At 36.2% G+C, this 26377-nt stretch overlaps 1 protein-coding gene across 2 annotated transcripts; it reads right to left on the reverse strand.

Moving 5' to 3' along the window:
• Positions 1 to 1635: 1635 nt before the first annotated feature.
• On the reverse strand, positions 1636 to 19002 carry LOC100378693 (uncharacterized). Of its 2 annotated transcripts, none has more exons than XM_002740770.4 (2): positions 18859 to 18987; positions 1636 to 2373 (listed from the first exon to the last, which is right to left on the reverse strand). In XM_002740770.4, exon 2 carries the CDS (start codon positions 2321 to 2323, stop codon positions 1760 to 1762), a length of 564 nt encoding a protein of 187 aa, XP_002740816.1. In that variant the 5' UTR covers positions 2324 to 2373; positions 18859 to 18987; the 3' UTR covers positions 1636 to 1759. The 2 variants fall into 2 exon arrangements, with proteins under 2 accessions (XP_002740816.1, XP_085361196.1); XM_085505070.1 differs by lacking the exon at positions 1636 to 2373 and adding an exon at positions 13194 to 14197 and having other exon boundaries at positions 18859 to 19002.
• Between the last annotated feature and the right edge of the window lie 7375 nt (positions 19003 to 26377).

Raw genomic sequence — 26377 nt, forward strand, 5'->3', positions numbered from 1 at the left:
GCTGTGTTTGCTCTGTTGCGGAATATTCAATATGGCGGGAAAAGTTACGTGAGCCGATAATACGGCATTGAACAAAATCAGAATGTTTTGTCCCTCAGAAAAGATTCAAAATGGCACAGTTTAACTTTATATCAAGATGGCAAATTCTTATCATAGCATACACCCTAAATGATTAATCTTTTTCTAAGATTAAGTGACTGTAGAATCAGGAAAACAACAAGAAATGCTGTTTTCACAGAACTAATCGTAGTTCATACCTGTCAAATACTCAAAACATCATTCTTTCAAAACTTCGATTTGATGATCGTGAAAAATGTATATTGTTTCGAATTGATTACACAACATTTCCAATTTCATTTTTGTCCGGAACTAAATATTTTATAAATCGACGTATTTTTGCTGTATATTATTTTATAGACTATCCTAACACAAATTAAATTTATTTGCTTAATTTCTTGTCAAATGTATATAGCAAACTGCGTCGCCCCCTCATATAAAGCTGAAACCCGTTGTGTCAGAAAAAATTGTCTCTCAAAATGCAGGAAATAGCGTTTCAGAGGGTCTAAATTTCATGTTTTTAAGGGGGACCGGACCACCTAGTAAGGTCACGTCTTTGGCGCGAAGGATGGTGAGCAGATCTCCTCCCTCATGCAAAATGTTGTGCCGCCACCCATGCATTAAGCGGATCTGTGTCAACTTCTCGTCTCAGTCGCCCGGTGGAGAGCTCGCCAAGACTCGCCGACTTGTCCAGAACTCCGCTAGGACTCTCTCAAGACTGTGTGTCTCGTGGTGAGCTCGCCAATACAGACTAAGACTCGCTTTATTCACTTCTCAAACCTTACAGGGGAGTTTAAAAGTTTAAGGCGTAGCCTCCAAACATTCTACTCATAGAAGTCACTCGAAGTACTTAACATGTCATATATATTGATTAATTGTCCGCTATATTAAGAAACTACACATACCAAACTGTCAGATTTAGTTCCAATCACTAATTCAAGTTCTGTTAAGGACCTTGTATAAACCTAAATGATGACAGGTTATGGTAAGGTGTTGAATGATATAAACCAGCTATTAACATCAGTGATCCATCTCTAGACACATAGAAATAAATCATGACATCTGTGTTATTGAAAGAAAATGATGGAATTAGATTATTACAAACAATGCAAAACACTGTGGTTATATGGTTGCATTGAAATCGGTCTAGCCATGCCTAAGCAACTTTTCATGTTCGAATGTTGATTTTTGTTCCTCTTTTGTCAAAAAGTCACCTGTTGGAACGAAACAAACTTGCACCAGTGATTCACAATGAGTGATGCTCATACCAAGTTGAACGAAATTGGCACAGGAATGCCTGAGTGACAGTTGATGACATGTTCAAATTTGATGATGTTTTTCTTTTATTTATCGGCTAAATTTTTATTCTAAAAAACAAAAACATTCAATTCAGTACATCTAGTATTGATGCCAAATTTGAAAAAAAATATATCTAAGAAACAAGCAGAACACTTGTGAAAGACAAACAAAATGCCGTAAATCAGTTACTAACCATGTGTCATTTGAATACCAAGTGTAAATAAGTTAAGCGAAATGGTAATGGGGTAAAATAATGTTAAATTATCCTCTGAACAAGTATTTGTATAGACAGAATGTATTTTCTTTCGTGTATTCACATTTGTACCATATCTCTAGCAATAAAACACAATCTCATACTGTCCTGAGTTTGCGAAATCAAGGCGCTGTCATTGTACTCAACTGTTTAACAGTGAATGTAAAATTGTAAAATATCTCTAATTTCCTCAGAAAACTGTAAAAGTGTTGTCTTTGTTCCTAGAGTCATGTCACGGTAGTCGAACCCAGGGGCCACAGCTTCCCCTTGTAAAGCCCAGTCACCACCAACAAGCTCCAAGGCTTCCCAGAAGCCACCGGGAGTCACCAATTGTAGAACATCTCCCGCATTGAAATCCATGCCCAGTCTATGCTGATGAAGTCTGCCGTCAGGTGAAACTGTATAAACCAGAACCGTCCCACCACCCTGGTGATACCTCACAATATCGGATTTATTTTGATGTAGGAAAGCTATAGGAGAATTCTTCGTCATTAAATAGATTATGGATGTGCAGACATTACGCACTGAGTTTCTGTCTCCACCGGGTATCATCACATCGCCACTCTCGTCAGTTAGTCCATGTGACGCCATGGGTTTAGCACCCGATCGATATGTTTCTCTGAAATATCCTCCTTCTTGGTGTGGTATCAACTGGAATGTTTGGATAATTTTTTGAATCTTCAATGGTTCATTTGGGGGAACTTGTACGTCCATGTTGAACTACGTGAGTAACACCAAACCAGTGATTCCAATGTTGCAGATCTCTATAATATAATAAACAATTATGAGACATGCATATATTAAGTCGAACCCACCCAATGCGTAAGATTGGTGCCAATCTGTCTTATTTGCATATCTGATTACGGTGTGTGCTGGCATTGTATTGGGTATTGGGTATTCCCGACTGCAGAAAATTACGCAATACACCGTCCCTTATAAAGTTCGTTTAAATTCATCTAAATTTTTGACTCCCATGTGCGAAGCACAAAATGGGAGTCTTTGCAGTTAGTGTGTCTGTATGTGTGTATGTGTGTATGTGTGTATGTGTGTATGTGTGTATGTGTGTATGTGTGTCCGACTGTTCCACTGCTATCTCAAGAACCATACATTGGTTTTTGATGAAACTTGGTGCATAGATGCTCTGGGCCAATGCGCAGATTTGATTAGGTTTTGGTAAAAATCCATGCTCGTTAATTACCTAATTTGCATGATAATTAGCTAATTTTTAGCTGTTCTATGACTGTTCCACTGATATCTAAAGAACCACTCATTGGATTTTGATGAAACTTGGTACATAGATGCTCTGAACATATGCGCAGATTTGATTAATTTTTGGTAAAAATCCGTGCATATTAATTACCTAATTTGCATGATAATTAGCTATTTTTTAGTGGTTCCATGACTGTTCCACTGATATCTAAACAACCACTCATTGGATTTTGATGAAACTTGGTACATAGATGCTCTGAACTAATGCTAGGTTTTGATTAGTTTTTGGTAATAATCCGTGGATACTAATTACCTAATTTGCATAATGATTAGTCAATTTTCGGTTTTTCCACTGATATCTCAAGTACTAATCATCACATTTCAATGAAACTTGGTACATAGATGTCATACGACACTGCACAGACCTGATAGTTTTTATGGTAATATCAGTACATATTAATTACCTAATTTGCATAATTAATTAATTTTCAGCATTTGATATAAGTAGTTAGCATTACATTTCAATGAAACTTGGTACTTACATACTCAAGGACTATGCAGAGATTGATTGTTTTCGATAAATATTTGTGCATATTAATCACCTAATTTGCATAATTAGTTAATTTTCAGCTTTTCCACGGGTATCTCAAGTACTAATCATCGCATTTCAATGAAACTTGGTACATAGATCCTTTAGGACTATGCAGAGACCTGATTAGTTTTAGGGTAAATAATTGTGCATATTAATTACCTAATTTGCATAATTAATTTTCAGCTTTTCTACTGATATCTAAAGTACTAATCATCATATTTCAATGAATCTAGAATTATGCAGACCCAATTAGTTTCCGGTAAATATTTGTGCATATTAATCACCTAATTTGCATAATTAACCAACTTTCACACTGATATCTCAGGTACTATACATCACATATCAATGAATGTACATGGATGCTGTAGGACAATAGACAGACCTGAATAATTGTGGGTTAAAATCTGTACATATTAATTACCTAATTTGCATAATTAACCAATTTTAATCTTTCACACTGATATCTAAAGTACCGTAAAAACTCCAAAATTTCGACTGGTTTTAAATAATTTGTGTTAGAAATGTGACGTGTTTTTAGAGTCAAAATTAAGGTGCATTTTCGGACGGTCGAATTTTTCAGAATAGAAATCAGCAAAAAAAAATGGGGATGATAGACAGTGTGCTTCATTAGTTTTTAAAAAATGCAATGTCCGTCAATTGACGTAAACTTCCTCATGTTTCACGGTAAAAGCAAAGGTCGTGGCCGAGTTGTAACTCAAAATCTAAACAAAGTCATCAATCAGTGAGTATTATGACAAGCAAAACAAAACATCAAGACGCGGAGAAGAGGTCAGCACAAAACTAATAGGTCAAAAGACAAAGCTGTCTCGCACTACCTAGGAAAACTTGTGAATGTTCGAAGTACAGGTACCCATTGGACAAAAGATACATGGAAGTTTAGCAAACGATCTCCCCGACCCAGTGCAATGTATCCGGTTAGAATCACAGCTCACGTGTCCCTTATTTGAGCACCGTACCGGTGATTTGAGGGACCAAATTCTGCCGTAAATTCGCCCTTGGATTAAAAAATATAATGGGATTTAAGAAAATAAAATGGGACTTTTAAGGTGTATTTTGGCGTCATTTTTCGGACATTTCAATCAATCCTGCCGGCTAAAATAGAGTCTAAGTTTTACCGTAGTCATTGACGTCTGTCTATTCAAGAGTACACGTGTATGATTTTTATCGTGACTAGCGTGAGCGGGTAAGCTTCCTTTCGAGAATGAGCTGTTATCACTGTGAACAATGTTAAATTATTCTTCAGATGACCAGTTTATTTTTTAAAAACAACTAATTTTTTTATTTAAAAAAAATCATGCCGTTTTCGCATCATCCAGCTTTTTGATTGGTTAATTAGCGATTTGACCTATTTGACCTAAGAGAACATGGCGGATATCCTACAGCATCAAACGTTTATACGAGACCGGAATCATTCGCTTACGATGAAACTAAGTTGACTTTTATTTGTATTTCATAACCATTCAACAAATTTATTTTGTGTACATTATTATAATCACTACTGAGTACAGTAATAATCAACAATTCAGAAACGCAGCATGCCGAGATTTTTGTGTTCGTTTTTATTTGAAACTTCGTTTATTTAGAATATATTTTCGTTACCAATAAAATAAAAATCTCTCAGTCAATCAGAAACCCGGATTCATGCCTTTGAGGAAGGTCCCGTTTGAACGCTCACATCGGTTTTTTTTTCGTTTGGGGGAAAACTAAAACTGGTCGCAATTTTCGAATAAGAATGAGTCGGCAATTTTTAGTGGAGTCGAAAATTTGGAGGTAAATAAAACACCGAAACCCGGCAAATAAATAGGCGGTCAAATTTTTAGAGGGGTCGAAATTTTGGAGTTTTCGCGGTGTTAATTATTCCATTTCAATGAAACTTAGTACAAAGATGCTCTAGGACAATGTACAAACCTAATTAGTTTGGGGTAAAAATCTGTTCATATTAATTCCCTAATAAGCATAATAATTCATAATTTTTTGGTTCTGTTACATTGCGCAGACCTCATTAGTTTTACACTCAAATCTGGTCATATTAATTTTCTGATTTGCATAATTAGTTTTCAGCTAAGTAATTTCGAATTATATTTAATGTGTCTCCAATACTCTCAGCACATGGGAGTTCTTTCTAAGCTTTCTTTGATTGATGGGTGAAATGTAAATGGCCAATTTTTCCCAAAGTTACAGCAACACGTACTTCTGTTTACTAAATCAACACAAGGTGGCTTGTTGTTATTGATTCGGCCACGATCTAAGATTTACGACCAAAAATGAATATTTGATTTTTATGAATGCTTTCACTAATTAATATAAAAATGTGCATACCAATGGCCCAAGATTCTTAAGAGAATAAATTTATAATTTTGGATATTTCTGAACAAAGACAGAACATAATGGAGGAACTTACATTTAAACAACACAACAATCAACACATTAAGAATATTATTGTTCTACAATATACTGGGTGTTTACAAATAAAACTATTATTATCTAAATTGGCATATCATCTAAGCCATCCAAAAGACAAACATTACCCCAAAACGGCAGTGCATGTGTTTTTTGAATTTTTAAATGTCCGGTGGCCGATTAGAAGTCACGCTGAGACGCGCGTTATGACACCGTCATATTATTATTTATTATTTGCGGGCTATGGCAAAATTTTCTATTGTATCCAATTTCGGTCGGCGTTTCAGGCATTGTTGTTAACGAGTACGACATCGTCACCCTATCGTTGTCGAGAGAACTGCAGATAGTATTAGACAAGATCTTTCGTCCATGTCGTACGCCTCGAAGCTAAACTGCACAACTAAACGCACTATGTGACAGCACTAGCACGTGCAATTTGCACATACAAAAAGTCAGGAGAGACAACAGTTACATTCAATGGAACAAAAAAAAACTATTTAAAAAAAACTGCACAACTAAACTAAAATTCTTGACAGAAAAATATTATCGCAAATATTCAAGAAAGAAACTGAATTTCCAATGAGATAGCACGAGCATATCCAACAACCATGTTTGCATCGCCATCTTTAAAGTGACCTGACTCGTAGGGCACGCTACACCTAATCGTGAAAATTCGTGGTATATGAATAATGATTAGAAAAGTTTGCGCGCTTAGAAATAACTTAAAACGGGAGACGCAATTTGGCGCAATCACACTGTAGTGTACTAGTAAATAAGTAGTAGCTATCTACTTTCTGTGTGATTTTCAGAGCGTTCGGTGTTTTGCATAACATGAAAACCATATATTGATTTCCGTGTACGTAGAAAACACCGATCAAAAACCGTAGTTCAAGAATACTACTTACAACCATTTTAACAACAAATAAAAACACTTGACACCATGCACAAGTTATATATATATACATATGTATAGTAATTAAGCCATAATATTTTTTTATCTGCCGTAAAAAAGACAAATTTCTGTAGTAATGAATTATTGATGTTTTAAATGAGAACATAACGCAACTAGTCGCGTCGTGCAACTCACCGCCTGCTAGTGACGAAGTGTTTATGTGACGTGAATGGGCGGCACGAAACTTTTTCAACTCATCATTATAGTCTGTTGTCCGGGTTTTTGAGAGATGTCACTGAAGACTAGATGACGCAATAACAGTTGTCTATTTGACCGCTTGCCTTCATCTACATTGTATATATATATATATATATATATATATATATATATATATATATATATATATATATATATAGGTCATGTTGACCTCATCACAGAAACTCCCATAGCTAGAGGGCGCGATTTATAAAAAGTAAAATTTTACATGTGTTGGTAAAGTATATGCGAATAGAAATTCAAGTTATTTCAAACGAACTAGGTGAAATATTTCACATACAATTTCTTCAGTAGTAGTGGTACATTAATCTCATTATTGCACTATGGACGCCTCTATGTTAACACGCTCATGGGGGTTGAGAATAGTTTTTTCATCAGGTCTAAAATAAATCTTTAGATGACTTGTATCAGTAACAATGCAAACTGCTAGTACGCGGTGAGCGATATCAGACATTTGCATACTGGTTACCAAGAATGTAATGACGTCATAAGATTTACTTGTATTGATAATGCTATAATTGCTATATGTTGTGCTTGCAACAAATCTAGTGAACAAATATAAATAAACGTGAAAAAAAAATCCGGTCCGAAACGTCTTACATTCATCAGCCGAACTTTACTATGCAAGTCGTGCACGATCTTGATTCAATCGGCTGATGACCGAGCATCCCAAATCCCCCGATCGAGCGCCCTATTCGCCGGGATGTCCAGTTTATTCGTAAGCTTTATACATGCCAATTTACATGGTTATTAAATATATTAGTTTATTATACGTATATTTCTTCTACTAGACTAAGATCCATACGATTGGAATCTTCGCCATTTCGTAAGAGAGAGTAATGTACAAACGACAACATTCTATGATATTTTAATTTCAATCCAAGTGCCAGGATTTGTTTGTATTACTTCGAATGTAATATTTAAGGCATCATTCTAACTATTAGCAAAACTGGGGAAATTTGATAGGAGAATATAACTTGAATATATGGAAGCAATGAAACCCGCATTTTTTAAGGTCTGTGCTTTTAAGTACGGTTGGGCCATGAGTTATGATCACTATTTATGACCGATACAATGTTAATTTGCACGTTAATTATCAATGGAAAACATGCACGCTTCCCATCTTTGAAATGATTGCCATTTTTTTTTAATTTGAACGTTTCGTATTCAAGCTCCAGACTACAGCCTTGCATGTCCTGCACTGGTGCCTCGGACTGTAGGGAGTGCTGCACGTTTGGCAGGTTTACACTGTTAAATTGCACAATTGGCAATAATAGTTAGTCAAATGTGCAAAGCGTACGCGATACTAATTTATCAAATGGCGTGTACGTTAGCGAGAAAATAGCTTGCATGCCGAAGGGGGGGGGGATTTGGCCTGAGAGGACGCCATCCGATCTGGATGAACAGTGTTCCTTTTACAAATAGATAAAATCACTTCAGAGATTTCTTTACGGAATAATAACGAAACTTAGAAACATTACATAGAAATGTACATACCATAAAATTGCGTCTATTGTCAAACAATTCACTCGACAATCAGTTTGGCGCTACTAGTTCCAAAGCATGCTTTTATTGCTGATAGTGATTTCTCAAAATGCATACTAATTAAGTTACTGTTGTTGAAACATACGAAATTTTGAACAATAATTTTAGAGTGAAATATCAACGTGCATCTGCATCCTCCATTAATTTCGTAATATGCTACGATCACATTAAAATAAAACTTACTTTCAACAGTTTGCCATACTGATCAGGAACACGTCTCAAAATCTCTTTTATACAAGTAACCTGTAGAATGCTGTGTGGGTAATATTTTTATATTGATTTTTGTTGCATTTGCAGCAAATAGTTACCAAACAATGAGAAATCTATAGGATTGGATATACCTCTCAGCTGGCTTCACATGCATAGTTCAAGACTGCCTAACCGGTGCTTATACCAGGATTTAGTTGCAGCACTGTGGTCTGTGGTTACAGCTTCATTTTCCGAGTAATCACAAGAAATTGACATTACAATAGAAAATAAAAGACTGGCACTTCCATACAATTAATAGCAAGTGAAATTGAAACATAGAGTTTGAAGTCACTGGTGTAGGCATTGAATAACTTCAATTCAAGTTGGCATAAAGACGAGGTAGTTTATTTAATCAGTGCTGAACTAGAGGTTGAAATTATAATTAAGTTCGTTGTCATATAATTTGTTTATTTAAATTTCTCCTGAATTCAAATAGAATACACTGGTGAAAGGATGTTTTTGAGGTGTGGTTACATTGTGTATGGAGTGGTAGGGTTGGGCGTCATATAATTTTTTCATTTTCAACTCTCATGAAATCACACAGAATTTCACTTAATTTATTTTCGATGAAAAGTTTTCAAGCATACGGTGTGAATCAAATTTTCACTGTGCTGTGTCAAGTCTCAATAGAGTATGAGGGAAATGGCATTTTCACTGGAATTTATTTTAGCGGAAAAATGTTCACAGTGAAAGGAAGTATTCCACATTATTACATATATACTGCAGTTTATTTTGATTCGTCCCTGAAATCAAAATCGGTACTTCCACACCCCATATGCAAATGAGGTCTGAGAGCGAATAAAGTAGTCCGTTCAAGAGTAGCGTTTTTTGAAACATAGCAGAAATAAACAATATTTAGAAGTACGATACTTTACGTTTGGATACATGAATATATTTGCCGAGTGAAATGAAATTTGAACAACAGTAATGATACTTCTAAGCAGTAACGTATTTTGACTAAAACTAATTTGCATATCACCCATGCAATGATGTTTTTGGTATTTTCACGGTCAATATGCAAATGAACATGGTATTGGCGATTCGCTCCACTTGGATTGCCCTTAAAATCACTTTAATTTTGTGTATCTGTGTGTGTGTGGGATTTCTAGTGTTTTCACGTATTAATTCTTCTGTGATTTGTTTGGCTTGGCCGATTTCGCTCAAACTTAGCAGGTAGGTCACACCTTCACCCTAGTTATCAGGAAATGTATCTCCTACAAATTGTGGATACAACACCTCAGACATAGCTCATTTTGCTCAGCTTGAGTGTGGGCACAAAGTTACTATTGGTAAAATCTGAAAACAAATTCTGACCACCGTTTCCATGGAAACAGCCAACAACTGAATTTTTTAATACCTTCACGCCAAATGTATCACAACCTACATTTCTATGATTAAAAAGCATGGACGTAGCTCATTCAAATCCGCTTGAGTGTGGGCAACAATTTACTGAGATTTTTTTTGGCTTGGCTAATTTTGTTTATAATTGACAGGCAGGTCGTACCGTCACTAATTGGCAAAACAATCCTGGTCCACAGCTACCATGGCAACAGCCAAAAACTGTTTTTTGAATACTTTCGACCCCAAATTTATTACCTCCCACTAGTCTTGTATTCATGTCTTTTATTTTGGCTACGTTGCACACCGGTAAGAGATCACCGACGTCGACATTGTTACACTGTATCAACGTAATCCCGACGCAACTTTGAACTTTGAATGAACTGTAAATGCTGCCTGCAATCTAGAAAATACTATCGGTTGGAATTAATAAATTTAAAGGATTGTTCAGTTACTCTGGCCTGGGGGGGGGGGGTCGGCAGATTCCATTTTGTCAGCTGTAAATCTCAGTTGACCCACCCCTATCAACAACAAAAAGTGGGCGACCCCCTGACATTATATTTTAAAACATGCTGACCCCCCCCCCCGAAAAACAAAGAAACATTAACAGTTTTGGCTCTGACATGATTACAAAATGTATGATGTGCATTGAAAATATCGTGGTTTGCCGTAATTTTTAGTGTTTGCATTTAATAGACCAGTCACCTTAGGAGGGGAGGGGAAGCATAAAGCCAAAAAACGACTACAGAAAAGGCTGCAGGAAGTAGGGAAATCTATGCTGCTAAAGATAGTAAATAAAAACAAAGCTGTGGAGTACTCACTTGATAAACGCCCTTATAAGATAGGAAAAGAGGATTTGAATCTAGGCGGTTTGAAAACTAATTTGGATTTAATATATCTTTCATATCTTGTAGACCAGGAAAGCTTTACACCTGAAGCACAGTCTGTGCTTATGAAAACAAAGGACACTTTGATTTTTGTATAAATTTGTGTTGGATTTTGGTATTTTACAGAGCAAAATATGCATATTTAAAAGTTAAAAAAACAAAAAAAACTATTTATTTATATACATGAATCCATTTAACTTTTTTGATTTGCTGAACAAAAACTGTCACTGCTCTTTGTACTAATTGCTGTGTTTTTCCGTCTCCAGCTACAATTGGATAAATCCAGTAAATATCTTATACAATGGTGACTTCAGACTTTAAATAAAATAATCTGATATCACATGGACTTGGGATGTGTTCAAAACTTAACTGTATAATTGCATGGGGCTCTGCCGCATTGCATAATCTGTTAGTTATTTGTCAACTTCAACCCCAAAATATTTAGCCTATAACATTTTTTGCATCAACAAATTTATAGGCAATATGGGTAATAGTTATTATTAAGAACACATTTGTACGATTAACTTTTTAATCTATTGTTCTGAAATAAAATTTAAAAAAATATATGCATAAGCGCGTGTGTGAATTGTGGAAAACAGGGTGACCCCCCCATTCGCAAAATCAAGAACAGGGTAACCCCCCTACTGATCCACCCCCAGACCGAAGTAACTGACCAATCCCTAACAACAGCATACGTCCTAGCAATAAAATAAAATGACTTCTGAGGACTGAATGTTTTTTTGCGAACTTTGTATACGGTGCCCGGTTTTAGTTATAAACCGACGTTAGCTTCACGTTCATGTCCTACCATGGCAACAGCCGAAAACATATTGCTAGTTTTTTTTTAGTGGAGTGGATCGCCAACCGGCTTGTTTTCATTGGCAAAATCGTTCAGCAACATGTTTGGCATATTAGGTGTACATCACATGGACTACTACGATTGAGAGAACTTGATGTATGAATGAATGAGTTTTATAAACCCCGAAGGGCTCTTGGAAGATCCACCCGCAGTAAAATTAGCGATTGCCATGGAGGCGCAACCATCAACATCAAAATCCCAGGAGGTTTCTGCTGGCGACGTTACCCAGTTCCAAATAAAGATCACCAATGCCAAATAAGCAACATTTTAACCGGTAATCAAGATTAATTCAATCCACGGCTAACAAGCAACATCACAAGTCAAGTTGTAGCGTGAAGCTCAGCGACTACTGCTGACAACGTAAGTCATGCTTGCGTGCCTTCACCATTGTATTCAAACGAATCACGTGGTGTGCCGTTCTCTTTCAAACCCGAGATTCGATCAATAGGGGAGTTTCAGTAAAGAAAACACATTGCAAATCATGCAAATTCAACATTTTCAAACCTGTATACTAAAACAGAAATGCTCAGCGATGCAAAAGAAGGATAGATGTTACTTTTCATTATACACATCTCTGTTGATACAATCCCTCACATATTCTATTCCCAGTTATACCTGCGTAAATGGATTAGCCTCTTTTGATGTTGACATTCAGACTAAAATCACGTGACAGGCTGTTAAAATTGGCTGTTGCATACACTTTCGCCGGTCTGGAAAATGTGTTTAGTTAGCTCTCATTCAAGTAACAATGCAGATTTCCCAGTGGGAGTGAAACTATTCGACTCTGCCATTAAAAAATAGGGGTGTTTTGAGCATAAAACGAATAACCCTGGAGTGCACACAACATACTGAATTTCGGAACAAATCTTGCATTATTTACAGCAGCAGAATACCACAGAAATATCAGACAAAACATGGAAACACTATATATATGTATTTCGGCCTGAACCCTCTCTATTGCAATTCCAGGAATTACCCCCCATATGTGCAACCATTTTCCACCTTGGTACCACCCAAGCCTGAAAACAAAATCTTAATACCACGCTGAAGCGTTTGGTAACAAGTGTTTCAGCTCGTAACGATATCATCAATCAATTTAGAACTACCATGTTGGCTATTGGAAAGCATTTTTGCAAAGTTTTACTGAAACGAACAATTTTTTCATTACTCATGAATAATAAATTACGCAAATGAGACTATTTTTGTCGGCCAGTTGTGCCATACACTGCCTGTATGACGCATTGCAAACATTACCCAAACTGTGCTACAATAAATGCAATCATCCACATAAAATCTGCATTTTGTATTGATGCGAGTTTAACCATACCAAATTTTTCATTTTTTATTATTCATCATTGCCGTAGTGCAAACATTATAATGTGTGGTACAGAGACTAAAACCTGTATCAAAAGTGCTTAATAACAAAAAATATAATGAATTGTCCTCGATTTTAGTGAAATCTTAACTCTCAGATGGAATGATGATATTATATCTATATATATGAACTAACAGACACTAAAAGACTTAAACGCATAGTGTGTACTCGTATTAACCACAAACCAATAATAATCAAACAATTCCCAGAACAATTTGCCATCAATGATAATACTTCATCTTTCTGGTTTCAAATATTTAAGCACAATCTCTCTATGTTCCGGAAATTGTTCTGCCAAATTAGAGGTTGCCATGACGAAATCGCGATAGTCGAACCCTGGTGACATGGCTTCACCTTGTAATGCCCAGGCCCCTTCGATTAACACCAATGCCTCCCAACAGTTACCCGGAGTGACCACTTGTGGTGTATCTCCCTTCTTGAAATTTATGCCAAGGCGACGTACAGTGAGTGTTCCATCTGGCGTGATGTTATACACCGCAGATGACCCGCCGGCGTGGTGATATCGCACGATATCGTGCCCTTCCAGCTTATGCCAGAATTCTGCAGGATGACATTGCGTTAGCAGATAGTAAATAGAAGTACACAAATTACGTTGGTCTTCAGTTGCTCCGCATGCTACAAGCTGGCCTGTCGCATTGGTCTTGGTACATACTGATCTACCGCCAGCATCTGTTATTCCCTTGGAGGCCATCGGTTCAGCTCCCGATCGAAACGTCTCCCTGAAATACCCGGCTTCAGTATGTTGTACAAGCTTTAGATGCTGGATGATTTCTTTTACCTCATCAGATTCGTCCGCACCAATCGATGACGTAGTTTCCGTTTCAATCGACATCTTATGTATTTTAGTATCTTAGTTATCTCAGTATCAACACTGACCAACCTGACGTTTGGATGCAATATTTCAGTTTGGTTGGAAAACAAGCCCTGCAAGAAATAAATGAATAGCCTGCAATGATGATCAGTTTATTACAATTGTTAGACAATATATAACATGTTCTCCCCACATGATGATGACTGAACAGTTTCTATCATACATGGTCAGATGATCCAGATTCTACAATTAATTCAAGTAGAATTGTTCTGTCTAGGCACATCACACATTACGTTAACCAGCTGAATCCATATTAGACAAAGTATCAATGTAATTTTGTTGTTTGTGCATATGTAAGTATGTGTTTCCAGACTACCAAGGGTTTATGGAGATATGGGGAAAAATAAAGAATATGCATCTATCTGGACGACGATTTATATGAAGCTATATTATTATCATTATTGCTAGATTGGCCGGTTGGATTTCTAACAACCATTTGGATTTCAAACATTATTATATTTATAAAACATGTATAATACCCACATATCATTGTGGCTCAGTGTATTGTTACACATTTATATAAACATGAGGAATAATTTGGAATAGTACTTCGTTTTAGCATGACTACTTTACATTATGTGCTATACATGTTATTGATCCAGGATCCTAAATATTAGTTTCATTTATACAATGTTATATATATTAGTTGTTATGTATTGTATTGGGCTATTATATATGTGAATTTACGCTATTGAAGTACATATTGTATTTACTATTTCATGCATATATATATATACCGGGTATATATATAGGAAAACATACTGTATTTAATATAAACCCAGGGTATACATACATTAGACTTGCAATATAGGTGCTTTTTTTGTAGCATTATGCACAATATGGTAGCACGTTTTGAAAAATTTGTGACATCCTAAGAAACAATAACGTACATGACATGGTGCGATAACAGTGGCACTTCCAAATAAAATGGCCTTTCGTTCAACTATTTTTGGCCCCCCAAAAATGGCATTTCATTTGGGAGTAGGGTAGTGCATAACACTGTTATATATTAGTTACACAAACAGATTTAAACCACAGGGAGTTGGACAAACTTATGTATTTTAATAAATTATTAAATAATAAAATGTTATATATCTTTTCTTTTACCCCCCCCCCCCCTCCTGGTATCGATTTCAAGTAATCACTGATCTTTGTTTATACCACTCTTTCCTTTAACACACTCTTTGTCACGCGCTAATGTTATATGCAAATTTTAACGCGCGATGTAGACACACCCTATTATAGTAAAATATCCCAAGGTTTGAAACGTGTCAGGACTGCGGCATGAGCACAACCGTAAAGCGGGTGGGAATTTAATTTATTCATGAGATGCATTAATAAACAAGAAATGCTGCACGCGAAATTTAAATCCGGCGAGTGTAATCTCCGACGCGACGCAACTTCAATGAATCAGTGACTCTTCTGTAAAATGGTTTCTACTTCAAATGTCGTTCGCGTTGCTCTTCGAGATCTTTATAATGAAAATAATCAAAATAGCAGCAGCACAATTCATGGGAAAATTGTTTACTTCTGATTATGTGACACAACAATATACGAGTCATTCTTTGCGATAGAGGTCAAAGATCGCAACATCCGGTTTCCGGCTTTACGGTTGTGCTCCTGCTATGTCGCTCGATCGCAATGAGATTTAATTCGACAAATATTCAAGTGCAAATGCAATTGTGTCACTTTCTAATACCATCCATGTCATTACAGATGCCATATATGTAAAGAAAACGTACTTTGAAAGGTTCGAATGCATGATTTTATGCCACAGTTCTGGCGAGTTTCAACCCTTGGGATGTTTTACTATAGGGTGTGTCTACATCGCGCGTTAAAATTTGCATATAACATTAGCGCGTAACAAAGATTGTGATAAAGGGAAGAGTGGTATAAACACAGATCAGTGATTACTTGAAATTTATACCAGGAGGTAAGAAAGAAAAGAAAAGTTATATAACATTTTATTATTTAATAATTCATTAAAATACATAAGTTTGTCCAACTCCCTGTGTTTGAACTGAAATTTTATCCGGTCAGCGCATTATAATGAAGCATCATTGAAGTTTAATGATTGCTTCTTGTCGCATATAGTAGAAGTCATTCAGGAATTTTAAGTTTTTTGTAGCTAATTTGCATATTTTTTGGCGGATCGACTTTTCAAATTTCAATCTACATTCATCAAAGCATTTAAAATCAAGTAAAACGGTTCAGCGTTTTGGGGAATAAGTCGCCCACATCTATCCATCCACCCACACTCCGAACATCATGACTATAGGTCTTATGCCACTAAACAACCAATGCCTTGCAAGAACCAATGAAATTTTTTAACCATTGTCAATTTCTACTTGACAGTCTGGGCCATGGACTGTACTAGTCCATAAGGACTATTTCCATGGTCCACACCAGAATTACTACTATTGTATTTTGTTTATAAGTTCTGTAATAATGGTCATTCTGGTGAAATAAATAAATAAAAAAATAAATAAATAAATAAATAAATAAATAAATAAATAAATAAATAAATAAATAAATAAATAAATAAATAAAATAAATTTTTTTCTCAGGTGCTCCCTGTGTGAGGCGTGATCACCTGGGTCAAAGGTGAGACCAACATGTGGTCTTTTGTGTACTACTTAGCGGCTGTGTACCTTTGGGTTTATTCTGTATGTATTTGGATGTTCTAATCTTGGCGTTTTTCCAGTGATTTCTCTAGATGCAATCCAAATACAGTAGGTGTGTTTTGTTTACCTGAGATTTGCAAGAGTTTGAGCTGGCCAACATGTTAGTTTTTTTCATGTGGTTGATTACTGGCATGTTAATTACCCATTTTTGAGCCATGTTTTTAACTTTGTTTATTATTTTCATTTAGCAATCTTGTCTTGTGATAACATTGTCGTTAATGGAGTTTCAATTAGTGGTATGAGCACTTATGTGTAGTCAACATCATCGTACACTCGGCTGAAGCTAGCAGACACTCCCAGCAGACAGTGGAAATTAGCAGACACACTAGCAGCTACAGTCTACCAGGCAAAATAATGCTTTGAATCAAAGTTTATCACATCTTTTGCATCAAGTAATCATAGTTTGAGTTTAATATATTAATGTAAATGACTAATATTCATTTAAACAAAGAAATTCTAACAAAGAACTCACTCCCCTGAAAGTGTATTTCTATGTGCGTGTATATAAACACTATTCCCAATATTGTATTAAAAATATTGAGTGTGCACCTTAACCACTTATGTGGTACGAAACATACATGTATTGACTACACTTTGTGATAGGTGACATTTAATAATTAGCAAACAATTTTGAAATATGGAAATCATAATTATGGTAAAACTGCCCTATTTGCTACCAGACACTAATTAAGTAACAAATTACAGTAAAAATATTGAGTGTGCACCTTAACCACTTATGTGGTACGAAACATACTTGTATTGACTACAATTTGTTATAGGTGACATTTAATAATTAGCAAACAATTTTGAAATATGGAAATCATAATTATGGTAAAACTGCCCTATTTGCTACCAGACACTAATTAAGTAACAAATTACAGTAAAAATATTGAGTGTGCACCTTAACCACTTATGTGGTACGAAACATACATGTACTGACTATAATTTGTGATAGGTGACATTTAATAATTAGCAGACAATTTTAAAATATGGAAATCATAAATATGGTTGAACAGCCCTATTTGCTAGCAGACACTAACTAATTAAGTCACTAATTACGGTAAAAATATTGTGTGTGCACCTTATTCACTTGTGTGGTATAAAACATACATGCATTGACTACAATTTGTGATAGAAAACATTTAATAATTAGCAGACAATTTTAAAATATGGAAATCATAATTATGGTAAAACTGTCCTATTTGTTAGCAGACACTAATTAAGTCAATAATTACAGTAAAACTATTGAGTGTGCACCTTAACCACTTATGTGATATGAAACATACATGTATTTACTACAATTTGTGATCGGTGCCCAATAAAAATATTGAGTGCGCACATTAACCACAGGGCAGTTAAACCATAATTATGATTTCCACATTTTGAAATTGTCTGCTAATTATTAAATGTCACCTATCATAAATTGTAATCAATACATGTATGTTTCATAGCATATAAGTGGATAAGGTGCACACTCAATATTTTCAATAAGATATTGGGAATAGTGTTTATATACACGCACATAGAGAAACACTTTCAGGGGGAGTGAGTACATTTGTTAGAATTTCTCTGTTTAAATGAATATTAGCCATTTAAATTAATATATTGATGTCAAACTATGATTACGTGATGCAAAAAGATGTGATAAACTTTGATTCAAAGCATTGTTATGCCTGATAAACTGTGGATGCTAGTGTTTCCGCTAGCTTCCCCTGTCTGCTGGGAGTGTCTGCTAGCTTCAGCCGAGTTCATCACACGGATGCCTGTTGACGTGTACATGGAATATTAACCCGGTGACTGCAGTTATACTAACTTTCATATTGGACGCATGTAAATCGACCATATAGTCGCACAGTCACTTCGTTCCATATACACTTTGTACATCACATCACGAACCAACGTTTTTTGATAGTACTTCCGGTTTTGGTGTCAACCTACGTATCGCATGTACGAGTTGGACGTGTGTGGTTACATAAGACATACACGTGTAAACGAGACTATTTAGCATGGACATGAGCAAAAGTACTCACCTTATGTATACTATAAAAAATACGTACGAACGTTAACGATGCCACGCTTCTCCCAGGTCACATCGCCAGCATAATGTAATCATCGGTCTTGCACATGCGCAGTAAAATACCGAAGCGGGTAAGATCACAACAACCTTGACGCTGACATGATAGTGAGAAATGGTGAGTCACGTGACCCGCGTTGAGTTGAATACATGTATATCAAAGTACCAGGGGGTGATGTTCGTGAGTCGACTAGAACCGGTATACTAGTAAGACACCGATATAATAGTACTTCTTTCTTTTCCCAATCTTATAACTCCAATGGTATGTGTAACAGTCTCAACAGTCTTATGGCTGTTTACACCGTGGTGTGGGCTTCATGTCAGTATATCATCTTAGACTGGGTCTCGTTTTAAGGCCAAGGGCAGATTTGGTTTCAACACATGAATAGTTAAATGCTATGCAGATATTAATAAAATTTCAATTTATAAAAGGACCGTCTGGTTTAGTTTTGTTAGAAAACGATATGAATTTAGTCCAATCTATGACCCGCGTATGGATCGCGGGGGGGGGGGGGTCGATCTTCTTAACAGTGAAACTGAAACGAACACGTCGTGAAAACTAAAACTCAACCTCGATTTATTCTTCAATAGCATACATACACAGCGGCAGCTTCACCCCACGAAGAAAATGTTGGGGGTGTCGCCCCTCCAAAATCAAGCTGAAACCCTTTGTGTCAGCAAAATTTCCCCTCAAAATGCAGGAAATAGCGTTTAGATGGCCTAGATTTAACATTTTTGAAAGGAGAGCATGCCCAGGACCCCTAGAGGTTGTGAGCAGATATCCTCCCCATGCAAATTTTCGTGCCGCCCCATCTGAATTACAGATGTGAACTAAAACGCAACTGATCCAATACGAGTGCCAAAAACGTAAAACTTAACTATAGACCGAGTAACATTTTTAGGGCGGAGGTGTTCTCATTGAACCAATAGAAATACGGTATTTAGTCCGATATTCGAACAAATATTGGCCAAATTAGTGCTCGGTGTGCTTACTAGTAGTTTCCCATAGTATCACATTCATAAAATGAAATTATGATTCTAAGAAGTATACTGTCAATAAATGTTGAATAAACACAAACATACATTAGTCTATAAACAGTCAAAGGTTATATATAAAGATCGATAAAACGAATGAATTCCGCCCACATATACTGATATTTCTGGCAAGATGTTTATAACCACAGTTGCTTGTACAGCAAGCGAAATTTCACAGTTACAACTGCAACACTTCTCTGCTACCGGACAACCCTGTTTATTTAGTTCATGGCGCAACTTTTGTAAACCCGTTGCAACCGGGTGCATGCATTTCGATGGAACTCAGCTCCCCATCTTACCAAATAGCAAATTTCTAGTCAGCTACAGAATTGGGTTTTGTCAACCGTCGGAATAGGCTACTTTGGCCAGTAATATATGGGGAATTTGACGGAGGAGTCATTCACAGCAATCGAATAAAAAAAAAAAAATGAAACTGTGAAACTGCTTTGCGAGAGGAAGTCGACATTTACGAAAACCTCGAAGACAGCATAATTGTGATTACTACAGATGCGAGGCATGGCTGGTGAAAAACTCTCGTGACACTGATGTGATTGTTATTGGCAATGAAACCCACAAATTCATTGCTAACAACGAAGACATCCGATTTCGTAACGCCATGAACTGAATGGCGCGCTACAAATCAGCCGTACAAATATATCGGCATCTTGACAATAATGGAGTGAACGTAAACAATCACGCCCATAACATGAATATGTCTGTCAATATGTACCTGATATAAGAGAGGCCGGGGAATGAGAATCAGAATAATACATGGTTCAACTAAAAAAAAAGAACTTTGATGGCACTAACATGTCGGATATTAACCGTGTCAGCCGTGTCATGAACTGTGTAATAATTCCTCCTCACATCAGTCATCGCATTTGGAGAAGTAATATTCTCCAACCAAGTTTGCGGCATTTGATATTGCGTCACGACAGGCTCTGACGACCTCAGTCATTTCTCTTGATATTGGTGAAACGACCATTATTCAGAAATTCCCGATAACTTTCACAAAGGCTGCATTGCCATCTCGATCAATGCTTTATGAGAGGCGGCCCGGGACTATGGATTGAATACTACATGTATGCCAGGGTCAGCTAATGTAGGTCAGGTAATTGAATGTCAAGATAATGTTTAAATAACGACACAATTGCAACATAATGAAACAATGACAAAATAATATTGTAGCAATTACACACTAAAGAAATAATTAAGAAATAAAGTTGAAATTATGAAACAATAGCAATACGATGCTGCAGTAATAACACAATAATGGAATAAGCACAAAATAATGTTTAAATAAAGACCAAATAACCGAATAATGACCAAATAATAACCAAACAAGTTTCCAAATAAAGACCAAAAACTAAACAATGTTCAAATAATGACACCAAGCTAATTTTGGCGGTATTCTCACCCCATATATAGGACAGGAGCAAAAGCACTCACCTTATGTATACTGTAAACAAATACGTACAAAAGTTAACGATGACCCATTTCTCCAAGGTCACATCGCCAGCATAATGTAGTAATCATCGGTCCTGCACATGCGCAGTAAAATAGCCAAGCGGGTAAGGTCACAAAAACCTTCACCCTGACACAGAAATGGTTAGTCACGTTCAACGCGGCCGAATTAACTTTTTGTGTGAAAATGCACAGTTAACGCTAGTATACTAAAATTATATCCGTAAGTGACATTGTCATTCAATGTCATAAACTTTCGGTCGAACCACATTTCGAAAAAAATCCAATTTTGTCGTGATTTTTTTTATTATAAGCATATTGGTTTCTGGCGATACTGTATAAGGTAGAATTCATTATATATGCCCCTTTCACTACTTTGTACTAAAAGTTTCAATAAATTAACCAACACAACATTATTTGTAACGTATAACGTCGCGATCGCTGACTGTAACTTATAAGTGTAGTATGGATGATTTATTAGGTATTTCTGATGATATAGGTTATAATTATATTTAATCTCCAACATATAAGTACTATCTCAAAAATGTACATGTCAATGATTTTTGGAAATTAATTACTGTGCCATGAAATCTGTGTTATTTGTTTAGACAATTGTAACAACTGTGGCAAGCTTAGGGAGGCTTATGGCATTTTAAGATGTCGGACAACTATTCGTGATGTATTGATACATTTGACAAGATATTACATATTTTCTGAATAATTTTAATGAGTGCGCTCAGTCTGTTTGTGATCGTGTTGTGAAAGCAGGCGTTGTATTCAGGGATCAGGAAACGTCTCGCCTGGCTGATGTCACTTACACGTAGAGATACCAGATTCGATCCAAATGAATACCCAATAGTTCATTACAGATAGTCCAGCTTTATTCACACAATCAGTCAGATCAGCCGAGGTAACCCCTCGCTGCACCGTTCTCCCGCCTCCCTTACAAAGGTTACAAACTCTCTATATGATTAAAAGTCAAAACCCTAAAGCGTGGCAGAGTAAATATGTGATCATCCAATCGCTGCAGTCGTTGGCATAATCACGTGATTACCAGGGATGTGTCTCACGGTTAAAGCCTTGCAAAGTTGCCACTACTAAATACAATAAGTAAACAATCTTTGTATCAAACTCCTGTAATATATGTTTATAATATCCAACCTAAACATGCAAATTGTTAATTCTAAACAATAGTGGGATTGTAATAATAATAATAATAATAATAATAATAATAATAATAATAATAATAATAATAATAATAATAATAATAATAATCATAGAAAAAAACCTTGCAGATATGCTTTGATATTAATATTGTGGCCTATTTGGATGAGAATGAAGGCTTTTTATGTTATTTTCTCTAATTTTGAAACATTCATATATGTATTTAGCTAGTTTTATAATTGTTTTATTTTCATTGTTGTTCATCATGGCTATCATTTTTTCTTCATCTGTCGCATTTGAGAGTGACATTTTTGACTCAGCGTTGGTTACTTTCATTTTCATATAATTTACAGTTAAGCAAATCTGTTCTATTTGTAGAACATGGGCACTAATTCAATCTTAGTTTTGTTAGTGCTGATCTATGTTTAGAGTCTTATTACTGAAAGATACTCCTCATATGAGCAGTAATTTTTTAACATTCTGTATTTGCGCAATTATTTTGTTTGTTTTTTTGTTTTTGTTTTTTGTCATAGAGGCAGCATTATGCAGATGTTGGTTCTCCCACACATTGTTTGCATTTACATATTTTATTATGCTTTTCACAACTACAAACAACACAAACATTCATCCTGCTATAATAAAACAAGAATTTTTCAAAAATAATCACATTTTCAGTATGTACTTTATTAACGAGTGTAGGAGATGATTTCGTGCTGATAAGTCGAATGAGCGCCATTGCAGCACGTATGCAAGACATACAAATATTAACGTTTACATTAAGCTGTTATCGTTACCATAGAGACGGTATCTTATCGCAAAGTATTTTATGTAGGATTAATCAATTTTAAATTTGATGTTTAGTAAAGAGAAAATTTTCAAATTATATAACTGTTCAAGTAATTAGTTTGATTCTAGTTCTTTCGACTCAGAATATAGAATCTTCCGACACTGGAATTATTTAAATTGATTCAAATTAGTTTTAACGACATAAAACAAGAAATACAGCAAACGAGTTAGTTAAGTTATTTTTGTTTGGGTTTCATCAAACCTTGCAGAATGTCCGCGATATCAGGAAAACGCTGCAACAGATCATCGGTGGCTGGCACGATATCACGAACATCAAATCCGGGAGTTGTTGCTACCCCCTGAAGCGCCCAGTCGCCGTCCTTCAACTCGTAGGCCACGAAGGATCCGGCTGGAATGACCACTTGCGGGACATCTCCTTTCTCGAAGTCTATTCCCAAGCGATACAACTCCAGCTTGCCATCAGATGAGACGACGTGAAACTGAACAGACCCACCAGCGTGATAATAATGCACTTTATAACATCCTTCAATTAGCCTTATGCATGACCTCTAAAGGTCACACATCCTTGTACTTTCAGGGGGGATTTTGTTCCATCACAGCAAGAATTTCCAATAATATATATCATTCTTTACGATTTTTAACTGTTTTTGAATTTCAAAGATAACTGCTTGCATTTTTGTGAGAAAATAATAATTAAATTCGAATTGATAGTGAATTTTACACCCCCAGAAAGTACCAGGATGTGTGACCTTTTGGAGGTCATGCATATGGCCTATTGGTGCAGATATTGAATCGGGCACTCTTTTGTTTGCATATAGTATGCAGAGGAGCAAACATTACGAACTACGTCCTGGCGATCTGGCGTCTCTATCAATTTTCCAGTAGGGTATGTTAGTCCCTTCGATGCCATGGCATCGGTTCAGCTCCTGGTCAGTAATTTTCCCTGAAGTAGCCTCCTTCGGGATGTGGAATCAAATGCAGCGAGTAAATGATGCGTTGCATTCTGCTCACCCAGCGTGTTTCTTCGTCGAATATTCTAAACTGACCTTTTGACGATAAAGTCGAGTTATAGTAATTTGTTTGAATACTCCAATTGTCGTCATACTTGTGCAAACAAGCCGCCCTTACGAATACACGTAAATGATCTAGTTATGGTGACAAGCGAATCCTCATAATTACCAGTGGCGGCGGCACGAGGGGGGGGGGGATCAAAGGGGTGCTCGCTTCTCGAAAAAATGATCGCCCCCTCCTAAAAAAAAATGTCGCCCCATAATCAAGCTGAAACCCTTTGTGTTAGCAAAATGTGCCCTTGAAAAAACAGGACATATCGTTTCAGAAGGTCTAGATTTCAAATTTCAAATGGACCCTTAGTGAGGTTGGTGAGAAGACCACCCCCATGCAAAATGTCGTACCGCCGTCTCTGATTGAGGGTGCTATCCTAAACATTATCACTTCTCTCCCGCTCTTAGTAATAGTAAGACGTCATAACTGATGTCATCGCGCGATGGAGATCTTGCATCGAAGAACACTTACAATATTCCCGGTATAAATCATAACACAAAACATTTTTTTCTGATTTTTAATTAATTGACCCTAGAGGGCGCGTGTCATTCAGACTGGGTCCGAGTGATGTGCATACAGGATCTGTTAGACTGGCACAGTCTGGGCGATTTATTTCTTTTTAAATTTAAAATTAAATAAAAAAAAGCGAAATAGAGGTGTTAACGCGAAATTCACCCCACCTTTCGCAAAACTATTTTTTCCATTTTTTTTTTAAATCACCACAGCTGGGCCAGTCTAAGGATATGTATGTACAGTAGTGTACTGAATTCCCGGAGACAGCCAGTCAGTCATGACACAGAATTCTGCGTCGTCTACGTATTTACGTAGTGATTCACCAGACCATTGCTGAGTGCACTGGGCACGGCACTGGGATTGATCTTCCTTGATGGTCCGTTAATATCCACAACTACACCTAACATCTCCAGAGAGACCCCCGATTACACGATTTAATGATTTAACACCGTTTATTCCGTTGTCAAAATGTGACATTTTCAGTGTTCAATATAATTACAAACATAACAGGATGCTGCAGAACTATATATATATATGGCCCTATCTCGATGCAAACGAATTGGGCATTATTGAACATATATTTTGATTCATTTCTTAAAGAAGGAAAATGAATTTCTAGGAGATTACTCACCACGATTAGCCACAATTTATGCTATTGCCTTTTTTAGCACATAAGAATGGCTGATAAATAAAAAGATTATAAAAATATGCGACAAACCTGAAAAAACTGTAATTAACCTGCCTGATTCATCATGGAAGTGTATGGAACGCCATAACTATATACAAGTCATATAATTTTATGTTACGTGGTTCACTCATCATATGATGTGCATTCACCATGTTATGAGGTGCATTAATCAAAATATGTGCTGCAATTATCTTGTCATGTAGTGCAATCGTCAGGTCATGTGGTGCGTGGTGCATTCATCATATTTTGTGGCGAATTGACCATGTTATCCGGTGAATTCTTCATGTATTGTGGTACATTTACCATATTAATAAGCATATTATCCATGATGATACACTGTGCATTCGTCATGCCATGTAGTACATTCATAATGTATTCAAAGTTGTCATTCATATACCATGTTATGTGGTACACGCATTGTGTAATGTGATGCATTTATCATATTATGTGGAGCATTTACCGCGTTATGTTGTGCATTCATCATGTCATGTACTGCAGTTATATTATGTGATGTATTTACTATATTATGTTGTGAATTCACCGTTTTATTTTGTGCACCTATCATGCCAACAAGTGCATTCATCATATTGTGTCGTGCATTTACAATTCGACTAATGTTGTTTTCCTAACCAATCACATTGAATACTGGGGAAAGTGACAACAAGATTTGTTAGCGCTCATTTTAATAGCGAACAGCTTCACGAATCTTGTACAGGTCAAATACCGAACAATTAAAATTCAA

This window comes from Saccoglossus kowalevskii, chromosome 11 (assembly GCF_978046115.1).
Source record: "Saccoglossus kowalevskii chromosome 11, keSacKowa6.1, whole genome shotgun sequence".
Classification (NCBI taxonomy): Eukaryota; Metazoa; Hemichordata; class Enteropneusta; family Harrimaniidae; genus Saccoglossus; species Saccoglossus kowalevskii.

Excerpts from the sequence above, each read along its gene's own strand:
- LOC100378693 (XM_085505070.1), bottom strand. The coding sequence starts at position 14,105 with ATGTCGATTGAAACGGAAACTACGTCATCGATTGGTGCGGACGAATCT.